Source organism: Schistocerca gregaria, chromosome 1 (assembly GCF_023897955.1).
Source record: "Schistocerca gregaria isolate iqSchGreg1 chromosome 1, iqSchGreg1.2, whole genome shotgun sequence".
NCBI classification, from domain to species: domain Eukaryota; kingdom Metazoa; phylum Arthropoda; class Insecta; order Orthoptera; family Acrididae; genus Schistocerca; species Schistocerca gregaria.
In genome coordinates, this window is record NC_064920.1 from 1130982158 (window position 1) to 1131000712 (window position 18555).

Here is an 18555-nt window from a genome sequence, read left to right on the forward strand (position 1 = left end):
TGGGACTCAACATCTGAGGTAATCAGTCCCCTAGTCTTAGAACTACTGAAACCTAACTAACCTAAGGTCATCACACACATCCATGCCCGAGACAGAATTCGAACCTGAGACCGTAGCAGCCGCGTCATCTACATAACAAAATATCGAACCCTATGTTAAAAAAAAAACTCTATATACTCGTACCTTTAAAACACATTACTCAGTCAAAAATGGAGTGGACACAGTGAACGAAATTTAAAAAAAGTGTGTCCCCGCTGGACCAAAATTCTTCTCATTTTATATTCCAACTTATATTCTAAGGCAACAGTCACAGAAACAATTTCTACTGTAAAAGATAACCTACTTTGATACAGAAAGGTTAGTGTAGCAAAAGTGGACAAACTGTGGGAGTAGTACAATTGGTCGTGCTCTTTCAATACTTTTTATTCGATGACGATGTGTATTTCCAAGTGTAAGGGATAGCCGTGGGAAACCTTACCGCTCGCACATTATGGAATATTATCGTAAATCACATTGCGAGTAATTTTTTAACAAATACAATACACAACAGATAAGACGAGTTGTTTGCATCCCAAGATTAAATTCACAGTGGAAGTAGAACAAGTCCAAAATCAGGTGCCGAAACATTGTGCCCGTTGGATACCGACGTTTACCCGTGAATTATGCCGCCAGTCCAGAATTAATTTCCTATGTCTATTCATCACTAACGGTAGCCACTATTTATCCAAACCTAACAACGGACAAAATCATCCGCAATTCTCATGCTACCCACAATCACCCAAAAATGTTTACTTTTAACCAATGATTGCTAGGGTGCTGAAAACACCGCTAAATGCGGCTTCACACGAAACTGCATGCATCTGAAAGCGTATGTAGGATCAATCTGCGCAATCATTAGACCCGCAGAAGCAGCCTGATGCTTGATCGGACATCGATTATGCCTGCCTGAGCAAGCTTTCAAGTGTGTGCACGCTTGAGCGTGTCTACTAACACTAGGGGGGGGTTATGTTTTGATGTGATTTCTTCTTGGTCCTGTTCAGTTACATTATGAACAAAGGTTGTATTGTAGGAAAAGAGAAAGAATGCAAGTTACATGAAGAAAAAGAGAAGAACAACACTTTGAGACAGTTTCCGCGAATAGTTAATATGGGAATAATATTTTCGTTTCTTTGACCGCTCCTTCCTCAACATATCACGCGATTTTTTTTCGGAACATAAATAAAAACGACTGCCAAAGCAAGCACATTGTCGTCTGAGCCCTGCATTTTATGGTAAACACATTGATGCTTGTAAAAGCACGCTTGAGCCGTGTGGAGCCGTGAGGGATGTGTGCACACTTGCGCATACGTGTTTCCCAAGCATGCAACTTAAGTTAAGAAGAGATTAATAAGGAATTGGTGACACTTTAAGACGGAGCTGTTGTGAAAGTATACGAACGCTATGTAATCGTCCAGTTGATCCAAAAGAAAATCAGAGAGCAAAGAAAACCCAGGGTACGCTGTACTCACATACCAAGGAAAAATATCGCATAGAATAGCTCGTTTGTTCGGCAATATGGCAGCGCACATATAGTTTTCGTCCACGCAATTTTTTAGGCAAGATAATCCGAGACGACACTCACAAACGTAACCATTCATGTAGTCGGGGATTTAAAAAATCAATTATGTTACATGTGACAGTCTATATATCGGATAGATGGGTAGATTATTTAACACGAAGAAGAGTGTGAGGTTAGTGTTTACTGCCCCGTCGACAACGAGGTCATTAGAGAAGGAGCACGAGTTCGGATTACGGAATGATGGGGAAGAAAATCGCTCCTTTCCTTTCAAAGGAACGATCCCTGCATTTGCCTGAAGCGATTTAGGGAAACCACGGAAAAACTAAATCAGGATGGCCGGACGCGGGGTTGAACCTTCGTTCTCCCGAATGCCACTCTATTGTGCAACGCATGCGCCACCTCTCCCGGTGATCATTTAACACGAGATTCAAGAAACACAATCTTCCTAGCGATAGTAACAGGCATAGTAACAGCCGTGGCGCTAAAGATACAGACGAGGCTCTGCACATATTACATAAAGTGGTTAAAAGGGGTCTCATGATTATTTTGGAAGTGATCTAGATTTATAACCATTTTAATAAATAACCAGAAAATATTTTAGACGAATGGAGTTAAAAAATACACTGTTTCTATACAGCTTTTAAACAATGGTGAAACATTTGTAATTTTATAGTGTTTTTTTTTCCTTTCTACTGGAAATCGACTTTTCTGCGAAAGATGGTGTGAGATGTAATTTTCGTCTTTATAAAGGCCTTTCCTGCCACAAATAATACAACATGTAATTATCTACTTTTATAATGGACTTTTTTGTAGTATAAATTATTAGATATATGGAGACCATTTAAATTGCTTTATAGTGTTCTCATATCTATATTTTGTGTTTCAATATTTAGCTTGTTACTAAAGTTTCATGATATCCAAATTTGCAAGACAACAGTGCAGCGTCTGTATGAAATTGCTTCACTGGCAGTAGGAGTATTACACGCAGTGGCTCGTCGAGTCAACAGAAGACTTGGAACACACAGAGCTCTTCTGGATACATTAGCCTTGCATGAAATGAATGCAGCCAATAGTGCTGTGTAGAAGACTTAATAAAACAAAAGACAGCAGGCGAGAGACTTCGGGAAGTCACGGACGAGTTAGTGTGCAAAGGCGTTTACAGAATTAATTTGTGGCACACAGTATTAGCTGAAAGTGCGTGCTGTGAAGTGTTTGCACGAGAGGGAATTTATTTCTGTTCATAAATAGAGTCTGAGTTACACGCAAACTGGGTTTGTAATTTACTAGTAGGAATCCTCAGAGCATGAATGCACGTTTTGTGACCATGCAACTCATCAAACAAGAAAAGCGGACACGTCGCTATAGATACGGATGGAAAACAGTTAAAAATTATTTCCATAAGTCTAGTAAAACTGCTCTGTGACTTAGCAGAACTCTTGTATCCTTATTGTACGATTGTTTTTATTGTGGTTTGACTGACTCTTTTCTCTCTACGCACATAACTGAAAACTTTTAAACTTCGCTCCCTCCCTCATTTCTAAGCTTCAAATGACTTCGATATGCCTATGTTTCGCTTACGATATTTTTTGTAAGACATTTAGATCAAGCATATGTAGTAACCTCATCGACCAGGTGTGTACTTCTTTTTGTATAAGGTTTCTTTTGTCTTTGACGAATAGTGGTGCTGTTACATTCATTTACATGCAATCCGTTTGATTCTAAGGCGTTAACTACACCACTTCCAGTTTTATTTTAAATGTTACACGAAAGTATTTTGAGGTACTGAAGTGTTGGACGCGGCACAGTGAAGAAACTCAGGTGAGGGTCACAGTTTTCTCTTTTTACATGCGGACTTCACGTCTGAGACAGTAAGTTGAACCGTACTTTGTGGGTTATATAGTATTAAATTCATATTTAATACTTTTTTTGGTTTGAATTCTGCTAAATAGCGGTTACGTACGTGTTGTGCCCATAAATATCGTGGTCACAAGAAACTGTTACTAAGCATGCCAATGGATGTTGCAACTTCCATACGGATGCATGGAATGTATGATGCTACATGATTACAACCTTTTAATGTGATATAAGTAACAGAAGAGTGCAAATTTTTATATAGGTGTATTTTTCGTTTTATTTTATGTCTGTTCTTGATGCTGCTGTAACTTTAGATATTGTTTTCAGTACCAGATAGCTTGAAAATGCCCAAGTGGGCGACAATAGCTAACACCCAGATCATAAAAATAACAAGATCATTTCAAAATTAAAAATGGCCTCCACAGGAAGATAACTTGTCTCAAGAAATTCACAATCTCTTTAGCCTCTTTCGATCTCATGTATATAAAATACTATACGCCGTTTGAAACACTGTTTTTTTGTGATTTTGCTTAGCTAACTCTAATGTGTAAGGTATTGGTAAACTGAAGAGATATCCTTTACTAATTTTCTCTTCTTTTCATTAGGTCTGATAAAAGAAACTCCCCATCGCACCCCCTTCAGATTTAGTGTAAGAAGACCCAGTGGGCAACCCTTCAAAAACTGGACACAAACAAGCATGAAAACTGGAGGAAGGTGTAACGAACTACGGAAAAAATAGAAACAATTAACTGTCAAAGGAAAGGAAGTGCAATATATAACAGCAAGCAATAATGACGGCGTCGTGGTAAAATGGTCACGGACTGGACTTCCAGGCTGGTGAGCCGTGCTTTTTTTTTGTGTGCTGTTTGCTGTATTTAAATTTGTGTAACGTCCTTTTGCAACGGCGAGGTGTAAGACCTTTAAATGTAGTTTATTCTGCACAGCTACTCTTTTAGCAGCCGAAAGGAAGTGGCTTCCGAATGGAAAGCGCAAACATTTGATGACAAGGCGACAAGTTAATCGAATCCTCCACCAAAATCACGCCTGGTGTGCCATACACGGCAGTAGTGACAGCGCGTGTGTCATACGACAGGAATGTCTTACCGTCGTACCTAATTTGTACGCCTGGTAAGTGACTGAGCTATGCCTCCTTCCCTGATGTAGGCGTTCGCATGGGTGTTAATTTTATCTCTCCCAAGGAAATGATGAAAACATAATAGTTTGTCACAAAGCTGCAACAAATGAACGCAACTATTTTACAATCATACAACTTCTCTATACTCTTTCAAAACTTATATTTTTAACGTTTTTGAAGTTGCGTTCCGTTTTGGAAGTTTTGATTCTTGAATTCCTTCGTTGCAACATAGTTCACAGCGGTTTATTTGTCGTTTCCATTTCTGTGAGACGCCTATGTGGTACCTCGCATACTCCTACTATTCATCACGTTTACTTGCGATGGCAACGTGTTCTTACCGCATGACTCATAATCTAAAACCAGTGTATAGTATGACAACTGCCAAGACTACAGAAAGGTAACAGGCAATTATTGACGGAACGGACAGTTGATAATGCTGTGGAAAAAAAATGTAAGAGGGAATTTTGGACACGGCTCATTCGTGTTACAGTACAACAGCGTGACCACTGAAATACGACGTCGCGGCATTTCGTTTTCCTTCAATATTGCCCTTGTTGAACTTGGACCGTTCGTTGTTTCTATTTTGATTTTGCATTTCTTTTCTTTTTTTTTTTTACAGTTCAGTACACTTTCTTCCTGTTCTGTTGCTTAATTTCTGTTCTGTTTCTGACGGGCTATGTTGTATTGGCCAAAAACAAGTCGGAACCTTTAGGCAGAAGTGGAACTGTAAACTTATTGTGTCAGTCAGTGTGACAAGTAACGGAAGCTCACCTATGAATGTTGGTATACCAGTTCATTTAAACGATCATTCTTGAATGTGAATGGCCATTATTTAGTGATACATATATCGGGATGTCCAAACATAACATTCCGGAAGTTAAGACTTCCAGAGAGTTGAGCTTCATTCCGTTTACAGTGAGCAACGCCTAAGTCACGCTCCAGTCTCCCTATCTTGTACTTGGAGCTTAAGAAGAGCGGCCGCAGCGTCGTCTGTCTTGTTATCTCGTCTTAGTACACACTTAACAGATGAATCATGTTTGCCAAGAGGATAAGGCGAAGCGTCTTGTGCTTCGATAACAGGACGCTGAGAGCGGTAGGTTTGGGGTGGGGTTGGCGTGTATGAGTATGGGTAGAGAGTAGTGGGTATGAAAGAGGAGCCATTCATTTAACAATGTGGCTGCATTGTGGTATTATGAAAGTAGTTTCCAGAGCTCTGTACAGCCACGTCCGTATGTACACAAGATAATTCACTTTACGGTGTGCCGTGAGGATGCTTTCCCACTTTCCTTTTCCATTCGTTCCTGCTGCGCAGTAAGATGTTCTCCGACTTCTTGGAACATATGCTTTCGGAATTGTACGGGTAAATAACTCTGTTGCAAAAACAGCTCTCTCGTAATGTCTGAGCATGTCGATGATAAACTCCATGACGACTTCGGACAGATACATTGCTGTTCTTTGGAGCTTCACTACTAAACCGGTTATGGCCATGGGTGGAGTGCAAGGAGGGTAGTACCATATAAAGAAAAGCCGGTATTATGCATACTGAAATGTTAATTATAACGAGACTCTTAAGAGAAATAAGAGAGAGGGCCCGAAAAGTCATAATCGAGCCAGGTAAAATAAACACACAAAAAGAGAATTAAATTATCTTTGTGCCAACTGTACGGCGCAGTACTAAATATGGTAGAGTACGTAAAACTTGACCATACCACTCAGACCTGGCGCTGTGCGTGAATTTCTCCACGTGAGACTTCCACGAATTATTTCAACAGTTGAGGTGAGGAGGATGGTTTATCTACAGAATAAGATCTGAATATCTGAACTGCATGTTGTCGCGTCCCAAGCGTGGGTTTTGCGAGGGATTGAGCGACACGGTTCGTAAACGGGAATTAGCCGGTTGACCTAATTGAGAGGGAGACTTTTGATCTGGCTAAGATGTTAAATTCCCTGGTGTGAAGGTACAAGGCTAGGATGTTGGTAGCAGTAAACTCGTGTGGACGTTATAAAAGTTCTAATTTATTCATAAAGAATACAGATCACCCTAACTGCGTAGTGATTGTACCTACAGAATAGCCAAGCCCATTACAGAGACGGTGACTGACTTCCACCGTTCTGGCTGCCTGATAGAACTTTCCAGCACTTTGCTGCCCACACTAGCACCCTACGTCAGAGTCCCGCGGTCGCTGCCTAAACGCTCATCGGCGACTATCTCCAACTGTCTGCCTGCAGCCCGCCCTCAGCCCAAGTCGGCTGCTACTCACGCTGACTACCGTCGCTGCCTAAACCCGAGAGAGAGAGATCCCCGGAGCGGCGTGCCTCCGAGTTTTGTTAGCTCTTCCCCTTCGACCCCGCCAGCGCTTGGCATGACGTAGCGTCGAGTGCAACTTTTCCTTATTAGGGATTGTTTTAGTATTAACTTCAGTACTTTTCTTCAGAAGCTGGGTGGAGGGGTAGAGGGGCCTCTCCCTATATGGTCACGCACTGCGTCCTGAGCCCTTCATTGGCTCCTCATGACGTAGTGCGGTCCCCACCTAGGGCCCTCTTTCTTTCTCTCTCCGCTCCCAGACTTCTCCCTCTAGCCAAGAGTGTTGATACTGCAAGTTATTGTTTATTAAGGGACCTGCCCAGAGCGCCCTGTTTATCTTAATAGCTGAGTCTGCTTCCTTGCTTATCACGCGCAGCTGCCTGGCCGCTTGGACCGCCGCCTCGGCTATCTGGCTGCGTCGTTATCTTTTGTGACCCCTCTGACACGCCTGGCGTCCCCTGTTAACTCTATCTCCCTGTATGATTTCTGGTGTATCGTCTGAGAACAACTGCATTTAGACTTGGCTTTTCTGCGGTTACAACGATGTATTACTTGTCTTGAGCTAAAGAAATAGCTGTCATCATTCTGTTATTACAGATAGTCGAATCCTCATCAACAAAGGCGTCTTTAACAGTTCAACTACTTCCGCAAAAGACGCTAATCACGAGTAAAAGTAGCCAAAAGCTTGCGGAAAAGGCCACTTAAGCTAGGATCCTGCACTTGCACTTTTCGCTCTGTATTGATATAGAAAGCGCTATTGACAAACATTTTCAACGTTGCGTCCACTTTCTCTCGAATAGACTGCAACATGTATATTTGCTTGTTCTGTTCGACCCATAAATTCTACATCACGTTGAAGAATTTCTTATACTACAAAAATTTCTAGATAAGGGAATCTTTTTCAGATAAGATCGCCGTAAGACGCATTATTCTGGGGCTGCTACTATTAACATACAATTCACGCACGTTTAGACAGGAAGCCGACAGATGTCTGCAGTATGATTACTTTCTTTAACTTCTAAATTATTCTATTTACTCTTATTTAGAAATGCTGTTGTTTACGTAATATCAATATAGAGGCGAAGGTGGTAAAAAAGGTTGCGCTAATTGGCTATCACATCTGATTAGAAAACCATTGACAGACAGAGAAAGCAGAATCAATGAACATGAACGGATATTTAACGAGAAAAAGGAGTAAAATCGTTTTCACTCAGTTATTTGTATATTGTTCTCTTGCTATGGCGATTGTAAACGACATGGGCCAGGGTGGTATTAATTATTCTTCGGTTTTACTGTTTCTGTTCACATACACCCGGTAAAACGAATATCAAATTAGGGGCGCTCTATCGAAAAGGCACGTAAAATTCCACTTTAAAAACCATTTTGTTTGTAACGGGAGACAAACCAGCGCTTTTCGTAGACACTGGGTGTCGCATGAGCACTATTTGTTCGGGATCATTCCGGCTACTCTCCCTCCGCGCAGGCCTTGAAAGGCCTAACGGTACCGACCGGCCGCCGTGTCGTCCCCAGCCCACAGGCATCATTGGATGCGGATCTGGAATTGCATGTGGTCAGCACACCGCTCTCCTAGCCGTAATGTCAGTTTATGAGACCGGAGCCGCTGCTTCTCAATCAAGTAGCTCCTCAATTTGCCTCACAAGGGCTGAGTGCACCCCGCTTGCCAACAGCGCTCGGCAGACCGGATGGTCACCCATCCAAGTGCTAGCCCAGCCGGACAGCGTTTAACTTCGGTGATCTGACGGGAAACCGTGTTACCATTGGGGCAAGGCCGTTGGCAACCCCGGCTACATGTACCAAAAAAGAAATTGCAAACGTCTGCCGAAACACTAGAGAAAACGCGCCTGGCGACTCTTTAGGATCAAACGATTTACAAAGTACCACAGTCGTGTAAAGGATACGGAGACGAATAATTTGATATAGGACAATTTTGGTCTACCGAATCGGGAAACTGTCTCAAATTGGTCTACAAAAACCAACTAAGCTACAAAGCATGGGCGTCGAGCGACATTTTCCACTAGTCTCTCGCTCTCTTCGCGAAAACTGTTATTCCTAGAGAAAAAATAATAGGACATTTTTAGTAGAAAATTTAATGTAGTTTAATTTTGTAACGGGATGCGTTTTCCTTAGAACGTGTGGTTTTCGATTTATTCAAGAAAAACGTGGAAAAGTAATCTTCAAATGCACACCTACGCCCACACTCAACCCCCCCCCCCCCCCCTCCACCACCAGTCAGGATTTTAAGAATGTTGTTTATGACACTCCCTCCTACTACAGCACAAAAATTTGCGGCGACTATACGATTTATTTGTCATGTTCAGCCCTTTGTGGGCTTCACTGACTGTGATATTTACGCCACTGATGTTTGTGTGTCACCTCACAGCATGAAAGTAAAATTTAAATCGTTTTGTTTGTCAACTGTAGTGCTCCAGATTATGATACGAAGCACAGTCTCATTTTCCCGCTTAAGTGACGTCATGTAATCAAGAAGTATTAACTGTTAGTTAGCACGGTGTGTCCTGAATAACTGTATTGAAAATGCTGAAAAATGTTTTTTTTCTTTTCTTTGTTTGATGAACGAGCAAGTTCATGACCACCTAAAGCGGCGAGCAGCAGTGCGGGTCCCTGAAGGAGTAAAGGCTGACGTCATCGCCAGCAAGAGTTCTTGGAATGCATTGTCCAGAGAAGCTCTGTATTTTGTTGCTGACCTAAGTTGAATCAAAAATACAGAATATTATGTCAGTTCTTGAGTTCTCAGCATCCTTTTGTATGCATCGGAAATATGGATTACCTATGCCAAACAAGAACGTCGCCTTAATGCTTTCCACATGCGGTACCTGAGATCCATCCTCGGAGTAATGTGGAAGGACCGAGTGACCAACGAAGCAGTGCTATCTAAAACTAACTGCAACAGTATTTCAGCTATGTTGAAGCAGAGACGACTCAGCTGGCTGGGACACGTCCACCGTATGGATCCTGACAGATTACCACGTGAGGTGATGCTTGGAGAGATCTCTATAGCCAAAAGACCTGTAGGACGTTCTGTATTGAGGTTCAAGGACTCCTGTAAACGAGATATGGAGAGATTTGGACTCGATACAAACAGATGGGAGGCACGGGCTAGCATGAGACCATAGTGGCGTGATGATATATATGATATGGAATGTCGAAGCGTGATGAAAGCTTGTTAGACAGATTAAGGCAGAAAAAGCTTCGCAATGCCACCACTGCTCCTGCCTCAGCAGCCAGATACACTTGTGACTTGCGGCAAGAGATGCTGTGCTGCCAATTGCTTGACAAGTCATATGAAAAAATACAACCGAATATATATATATATATATATATATATATATATATATATATATATATATATATATATATTGTCTTATTAGCTGTAACATCTATCACGGTATGCACAATAACAGGAGGGCAGTATTTTGGCGTTCTGCACATCTCTTGAACAGTAGAGTACGTCAGCGACTTAGTTCTTTATCAAGAAAAATATTATTCAGTTTACGTAAATTTTATTACAGTGTACAAGCGTGCAAGCAGTTTATTTAAAAGATACTGAGCATGGAAAACGTGCTGGTCTGACTCGCGAGACGAGTTTTAAAGCTGTTTAATTTGGAGAGTCATTCACAAAAAAGTTACGTGAAATATGAAGAATGGCTGTGAAGAGTAGCCTCTCTGGAACGTGAATCAAAGTTTACTTAGTGTTGTAAATGTCTCTAAAGGTGGTTAGGAAAATAGAAATAATAGACGGTAATTGTAATTATTTTATACAGCGCGATCATAATAGATTTATCAAACCACATCTACAAGAAATACTTTTACCAAAAAACTAAGATACTAGTAGTTAAATGGCATCTGTAAATTATCGATCTTAGAGACGATAGGTTTTTTTTCACAAGCGAGCTGTTTCGAATTTAAGCATCAATAGGGAGTGATTTTACGATCCCTTCTATCTCTGTAAAAGGAATTACGTCGTACTTAGAAGATTTAAATAACCAATTTATAATCTCTGAAGGCAATAAAATTAACAAAAAGAATATTAGTATGCGGTGACAGGACAACATTAAGCACGATCAACCAGTGACACCAAGAAAATGTTTTGTCGCCATTGTGCAGAGACTAAAATTTCACAATAAGTAAGAATCCAAACCGATTCATGTGCGTACGAGCGAAGCTGCGATACTTTTTAGCTAACGGAGTGTTACCGAAAAGGGGAGTCTATTATTAAATATTTTCAAAAGATATTTTTCCCAGCTTAATTGAAGCAATGTAGTCAGTTCGTCGCACGATCCATCTTAACACGAACAGAAGACTTGCACCTAGCGGTCGTTCAAACCCAAGACTGGGTCTCTCAACCAATAATAAGGTGTGAAAGAAACTCATTTCATTGTCACTACGACATTACTGCGCTTGTGTGGGTTAAGTTCGGGTCGAATTGTAAACGTACTCAGATTTTGCATAACGTTGACAAAAGTCTGTTTTCTTTCATTACTCACGATATAGTTTAAATCAATAACTTTAAAGAAATAGCCGTGGCATAATAGTTCAGTCAATGACGACAAAAATGGTCGAATGTGGGAAATAATTCGGGTACCCACAAATTTTTGTACAATGGTAGGAGGTACTGCCGTGAATAAGTTATTAAAAATTCTAAGCAGGAGCGGGGGGGGGGGGGGGGGGAGCGGTTAGTGTGGGGGGTGGATTCACTGTAGGATAGTTGGCTTTTGTAGGCCAATTTGACGTATGTTCCCGACGTTACAGATCTCAAGCGTCCTATATCAAATTGTTCGTTCAACTTCCTGTAAAGTGTTTCAGTACGTTGTAAACAGTTATTGTTTACACCATATACAAAAATTCATAGAATATGAGATGTCTGCAAAATAGAGAAAATCCCAAAACAACGGCAAAGGACATTGATACACCAATTTCATAAGAAATAAGACAATACAGCCCCTTACAATTATAAGGCAACCTCATTTCTTCCAGTAAATTATAAAATTGTCTCTAAAGCGTTGCAGCAAGTGGACTCTCAGACTACCGAGAATCAGGCAGGATTCATATGATGCCCGAACACTACAGTCACATTTGTGGATTCCACAATTCTGTTGGCAGACAAACCGTGTGTAATAGCCTAGAACAAGTAGAAACTAATAGAAAGATCAGGGCCACAATCCAGGAAACATTGTCAGGAACCACGTCAAAAATGAAATTCATTGGGAAAAAAATCTCAAATTTATTCGAAATTCACACAGGAGTCCAACAAAGAGTTGACTCATCGGCCATTCTTGTTCAACGTCTTACTGGAAACAAGTAACCAGAGAATGTGGGAAACAAGTACAAAATGGAAATCACGAGGAAAAATCCTACTGAAAATAAGTCACTCACGTCAAGAGTGTATGAGAAACTATCCACGGGACTGGATATCTACATCTACATCTACATCCATACTCCGCAAGCCACCCGACAGTGTGTGGCGGAGGGTACCCTGAGTACCTCTATCGGTTCTCCCTTCTATTCCAGTCTCGTATTGTACGTGGAAAAAAGGATTGTCGGTATGCTTCTGTGTGGGTTCTAATCTCTCTGATTTTATCCTCATGGTCTCTTCGCGAGATATACGTAGGAGGGAGCAATATACTGCTTGATTCTTCGGTGAAGGTATGTTTTCGAAACTTTAACAAAAGCCCGTACCGAGCTACTGAGCGTCTCTCACGCAGAGTCTTCCACTGGAGTTTATCTATCATCTCCGTAACGCTTTCGCGATTACTAAATGATCCTGTAACGAAGCGCGCTGCTCTCCGTTGGATCTTCTCTATCTCTTCTATCAACCCTATCTGGTGCGGATCCCACACTGCTGAGCAGTATTCAAGCAGTGGGCGCACAAGCGTAGTGTAACCTACTTCCTTTGTTGTCGGATTGCATTTCCTTAGGATTCTTCCAATGAATCTCAATCTGGCATCTGCTTTACCGACGATCAACTTTATATGTTCATTCCATTTTAAATCACTCCTAATGCGTACTCCCAGATAATTTATGGAATTAACTGCTTCCAGTTGCTGACCTGCTATTTTGTAGCTAAATGATAAGGGAAGTATCTTTTATGTATTCGCAGCACATTACACTTGTCTACATTGAGATTCAATTGCCATTCCGTGCACCATGCGTCAATTCGCTGCAGATCCATCTGCATTTCAGTACAATTTTCCATTGTTGCAACCTCTCGATACACCACAGCTTCATCTGCAAAAAGCCTCAGTGAACTTCCGATGTCATCCACCAGGTCATTTATGTACATCGTGAACAGCAACGGTCCTATGACACTCCCCTGTGGCACACCTGAAATCACTCTTACTTCGGATACTTCTCTCCATTGAGAATGACATGCTGCGTTCTGTTATCTAGGAACTCCTCAATCCAATCACACAATTGGTCTGATAGTCCGTATGCTCTTACTCTGTTCATTAAACGACTGTGGGGAACTGTGTCAAACGCCTTGCGGAAGTCAAGAAACACGGCATCTACTTGTGAAACCGTGTCTAAGGCCCTCTGAGTCTCGTGGACGAATAGCGCGAGCTGGGTTTCACACGACCGTCTTTTTCGAAACCCATGCTGATTCCTACAGAGTAGATTTCTAGTCTCCAGAAAAGACATTATACTCGAACATAATACGTGTTCCAAAATTCTACAACTGATCGACGTTAGAGATATAGGTCTATAGTTCTGTACATCTGTTCGACGTCCCTTCTTGAAAACGGGGATGACCTGTGCCCTTTTCCGACCTTTGGAACGCTACGCTCTTCTATAGACCTACGGTACACCGCTGCAAGAAGGGGGGCAAGTTCCTTCGAACTGGTATCCCATCAGGACCAGCGATTTTAATTGTATCTCTATCCCTCTGTCGTCTATTTCGATATCTACCATTTTGTCAACTGTGCGACAATCTAGAGAAGGAAGCACACTGCAGTCTTCCTCTGTGAAACAGCTTTGGAAGAAGACATTTAGTATTTCGGCCTTTAGTCTGTCATCCTCTGTTTCAGTACCATTTTGGTCACAGAGTGTCTGGACATTTTGTTTTGATCCACCTACCGCTTTGACATAGGACCAAAATATCTTAGGATTTTCTGCCAAGTCAGTACATAGAACTTTACTTTCGAATTCATTGAAAGCCTCTCGCATAGCCCTCCTCACACTGCATTTCGCTTCGCGTAATTTTTGTTTGTCTGCAAGGCTTTGGCTATGTTTATGTTTGCTGTGAAGTTCCCTTTGCTTCCGCAGCAGTTTTCTAACTCGGTTGTTGTACCACGGTGGCTCTTTCCCGTCTCTTACGATCTTGCTTGGCACATACTCATCTAACGCATATTGTACGATGGTTTTGAACTTTGTCCACTGATCCTCAACACTATCTGTGCTTGAGACAAAACTTTTGTGTTGAGTCGTCAGGTACTCTGTAATCTGCTTTTCGTCACTTTTGCTAAACAGAAAAATCTTCCTACCTTTTTTAATATTTCTATTTACGGCTGAAATCATCGATGGAGTAACCGCTTTATGATCGCTGATTCCCTGTTCTGCATTAACTGATTCAAATAGTTCGGGTTTGTTTGTCACCAGAAGGTCTAATATGTTGTCGCCACGAGTCGGTTCTCTGTTTAAGTGCTCAAGGTAGTTTTCAGATAAAGGACTTAAAAATATTTCACTGGATTCTTTGTCCCTGCCACCCGTTATGAACGTTTGAGTCTCCCAGTCTATATCCGGCAAATTAAAATCTCCACCCAGAACTATAACATGGTGGGGAAATCTACTCGAAATATTTTCCAAATTATTCTTCAGGTGCTCAGCCACAACAGCTCCTGAGCCCGGGGGCCTATAGATACATCCAATTACCATGTCTGAGCCTGCTTTAACCTGACCTTCACCCAAATCATTTCACAATTCGAATCTCCGTCAATTTCCTTCGATACTATTGCACTTCTTATCGCTATAAACACGCCTCCCCCTTCACTATCCAGCCTGTCTCTGCGATATACATTCCAATCCGAGTTTAGGATTTCATTACTGTTTACATGTGGTTTCAGCCAACTTTCTGTTCCTAGTACTATATGGGCGTTGTGACCGTTTATTAATGAGAGGAGTTCTGGGACCTTTCTATAGACGCTCCTGCAGTTTACTATTAGCACATTAATATTGTTATTCCCTGTTGCATTTTGCCTACTCCTGCCTTGCCGCGTCTCAGGAGGCGTATTGTCGGGCCTAGGGAGGGAATTCTCTAACCTAAAAAAACCCCATGTGCACTCCACACGTACTCCGCTACCCTCGTAGCCGCTTCCGGCGTCTAGTGCACGCCTGACCTATTCAGGGGGACCCTACATTTCTCCACCCGATAGCGGAGGTCGAGAAATTTGCACCCCAGCTCTCCGCAGAATCGTCTGAGCCTCTGGTTTAAGCCTTCCACTCGGCTCCAAACCAGAGGACCGCGATCGGTTCTGGGAACGACACTACAAATAGTTAGCTCTGATTCCACCCCGCGAGCGAGGTTTTCCGCCTTCACCAACTCCGCCAACCGCCTGTACGAACTGAGGATGACCCAGACGGCAGGAATCATTGGTGCCGACATGAGCAACAATTTGCAGTCGGGTGCACCCAGTGCTCTCTATCGCCGCCGGTAGGGCCTCCTCCACATCTCGGATGAGACCCCCCGGCAAGCAGACAGAGTGAACACTGGCCTTCTTCCCCGACCTTTCCGCTATTTCCCTAAGGGCCTCCATCACCCGCCTAACGTTGGAGCTCCCAATAACTAATAAACCCCTCCAACACCAAAGACAACACGGTTGTTTTACCAGAAGTAGTATAAGCAACAGAAACCGCACTAACTGGAGGACTGACAAAAAAGCATGACGTCGAGGAAAAGGAACGGAAAATTCTAAGAAAAATCCATGGCGCTGTTATCCGAGACGGAACTTGGGTCAGACGATCTACAAAGGAACTCTACGAAAACACAGGCAGCATCACAGATAAAATGAGGAAAAACAGCTTCAATTCTACGGACACCCATGAAGGATGGATGAAAACAGACTAGCCAACTAAAATGTTTAACATAATTAGTGCAAGTAAATCAAAGAAAAGTTGAGTGAAACAAACAAGAAAACCTGGAATGACGGGAAATCTCTGAAGACGAAATTAAGGACAAGAAACAACGGGAAAATATGGAAGGGTGGAAGGAAAATCACAGTGAATTAATGAAAAAGTTTTGGGAAGAAAAGAAAAGAGGAACAAGATGTGAACCTGAATACAGGGTGTTTCAGACGTGATGGTCGATATTCAAGGATATGACAGGAATGATTATTCCAAACACACAAAGTTGAGTAAACATGGATTCTAAACCGCTTAAGAGCTATGAGCAAGTCTTGATTTTCGATATTGCAAAACAAATGGTTTGTATTGCAAGCTCTTTGCTTCCAATATTGTGGTAACTATAGTATGGACAGAAACAAGAAAAAAATGTCCAATAAGCACATGCTCTAAAATGCTATGAGCACTTGTTCATCTTCGCTACTTTGAAACACAACTCTTCCAATGAACAAGCACTCATATCTTTTAAGGTATGCATTTTAGAGCACAAGTTTACTGGACATACTTTTCTTGTTTCGGTCCATATTACCACTTCCCAAAATATGGAAAGCAAAGAGCTTGCAGCAGAAGAGATTTGTTTCACAGTATCGGAGTTGAAGAATTGCACATAGCTCTTAAGGTATGCGTTTCAGAGCCCATGTTTACTCGACCTTTTTTGTTTCAAATGATCATTCCTGTCATGTCGCAGAAAATTGACCATCACTTCTCAAACAACCTGTATAAGAATATTCAAACTGCAAAAGGTATACAACATGACATGGAGTCACTATAACAAAAGAGCAGTGTCTCGCAATGCATATTTACGACAATTCGATATGGTTGTTTTACCGGAAACAATTATACGCGGCAGAATTAAAATAAATGCTACTCTAAAAGAAACGCTGGTACTAAATGTTCTGTGTGTGAACAGGCCAATAAGAGCAACAGTCAAGTTTCCCAATAAACAAGATATCTCAAGACTGGCAAGTTAGTGCCCTGTTAATGAAGAGCATCACGATTCGCTGTGCGGTTAATGAGGTACGTACCCGACGTCGCGTTCTTCATTTTTCCCTCAACCATGACACGCAGGGCCCGGTCCTATCGCTCTCGGAAGCACAGAGGAGACTGATCGTCCTTTGTCCAGCGCGACCTATGGTCTGTCGCCCGGATGTGTTGTTTGCACTAAGAGACGCCTCCCTCAATGCGTCACGGCCGAGCGTAGGTCCATGGTCATTAATATGCACGTTACGTATCAGCAAAATAATACCACGTTTTGTTTCCGCTTCGCGATCCGGGATAAATGGGACTGGATTGACATATCTGGAAAGTTTATGCAGATCAATGTAGAACGTTGTAAAGTGGCAACTTTGTTGGTACGTGTGATTCTCGAACCGTTTTCTTTCAAACTTTCAAACAGAGGAGACGCGCGGTTCTTTGTTGGTAGTAATGGTCTCACATATTGCTTTTTTTTTTTTTTTTTTTTGGTTATTCTTGCTAGAAATGTACAGGGTGGGCATAAGTCATAGCAAATGCTGACACAGGGGAAAGTATACGACAGGAAAAGCAAAAATGATCCAGAAAACAAAGTTCCGCAGACGAGCCGGTTGCGACATAACCGCAGATGTATGCTTATGGGTCACCTTTGATAATAAAAATTGATTTCAGATGTAAACTTTTAGATTATTTTCCAATTCACTTGTGCTAAAATTTGGCTCTTGACCCAGACAGGAAACTCGATACAGCGCCAGCACGTTTCGTATTAAAGTTTATTACGCACTCACACCTGTTAAAGTATGTATAACACAGGCCGTCACTGCGTTTTGATACTATACTGCGCTCGTCGTCAGTAGTAAATTACGAATTATTTGAAACATTACAGTATCGTATCACAAATCCTGAGAATCTATACAGTTGGCGATTTATTTGTGTGCAGATATACAGTATAACCAGTCGCTTCCTTTTTTTAGTTTTTGATAAGATTAATTTTCTGTACCATTAACTAGTTTTCGAGCCACAGCAGGTTCATCACCAGATGGGGCCGTTAGAGAAACGTTATCTGGACCAAGTGCAGCTGGCGCTGGCGGAAACGACGGAAGTTTAGTTCATCACACTTCCTTCCATTAGGAATGTGGAATGCACTTAATGACTGTGATATGACTTTCAGAACGATGGAGAACACCAATCAGTCGTCCTTTCCTTTCAGGTTTTATTACAGTAAATCTTCGCATAACCTACGTCGCTTTTACATCAGATTACCACCCAGTATTTCAAATTTTTAACACATGCCCTAGTACGTCAATACCCGGTCGTTCGGGCTTCTGCCACATTTCATTCAAGAGTACTGTATAATGAAGGTAGGCTTGGGGAGAATACATCGGTTGGTTGTATCCATAACGAAAAGTTGATGAATAGTGCAGTGCCTCGTGGTATCCATAGCATATCAGTTCTGTAATGCTCATTTTCATACTATACACACACGTACACAGTATTTAGTTGCACTTGATTTTTCGCTTACGCAACTCAACTTATTCATGTAACTGCTACAATACTCTGTCTGCTTACTCACAACTG

The 18555-nt window shown here is 41.8% G+C and overlaps 1 protein-coding gene across 1 annotated transcript in view; it reads right to left on the reverse strand.

Moving 5' to 3' along the window:
* Positions 1–17120, reverse strand: part of LOC126284011 (glutathione hydrolase 1 proenzyme-like) — a 197345-nt gene extending 180225 nt beyond the window's left edge. Inside the window, exon 1 of the mRNA XM_049982558.1 lies at positions 17031–17120. Coding sequence (XP_049838515.1) covers positions 17031–17064 — 34 coding nt within the window. The 5' untranslated portion in view covers positions 17065–17120. The remainder of the gene's footprint in view (positions 1–17030) is intronic.
* Between the last annotated feature and the right edge of the window lie 1435 nt (positions 17121–18555).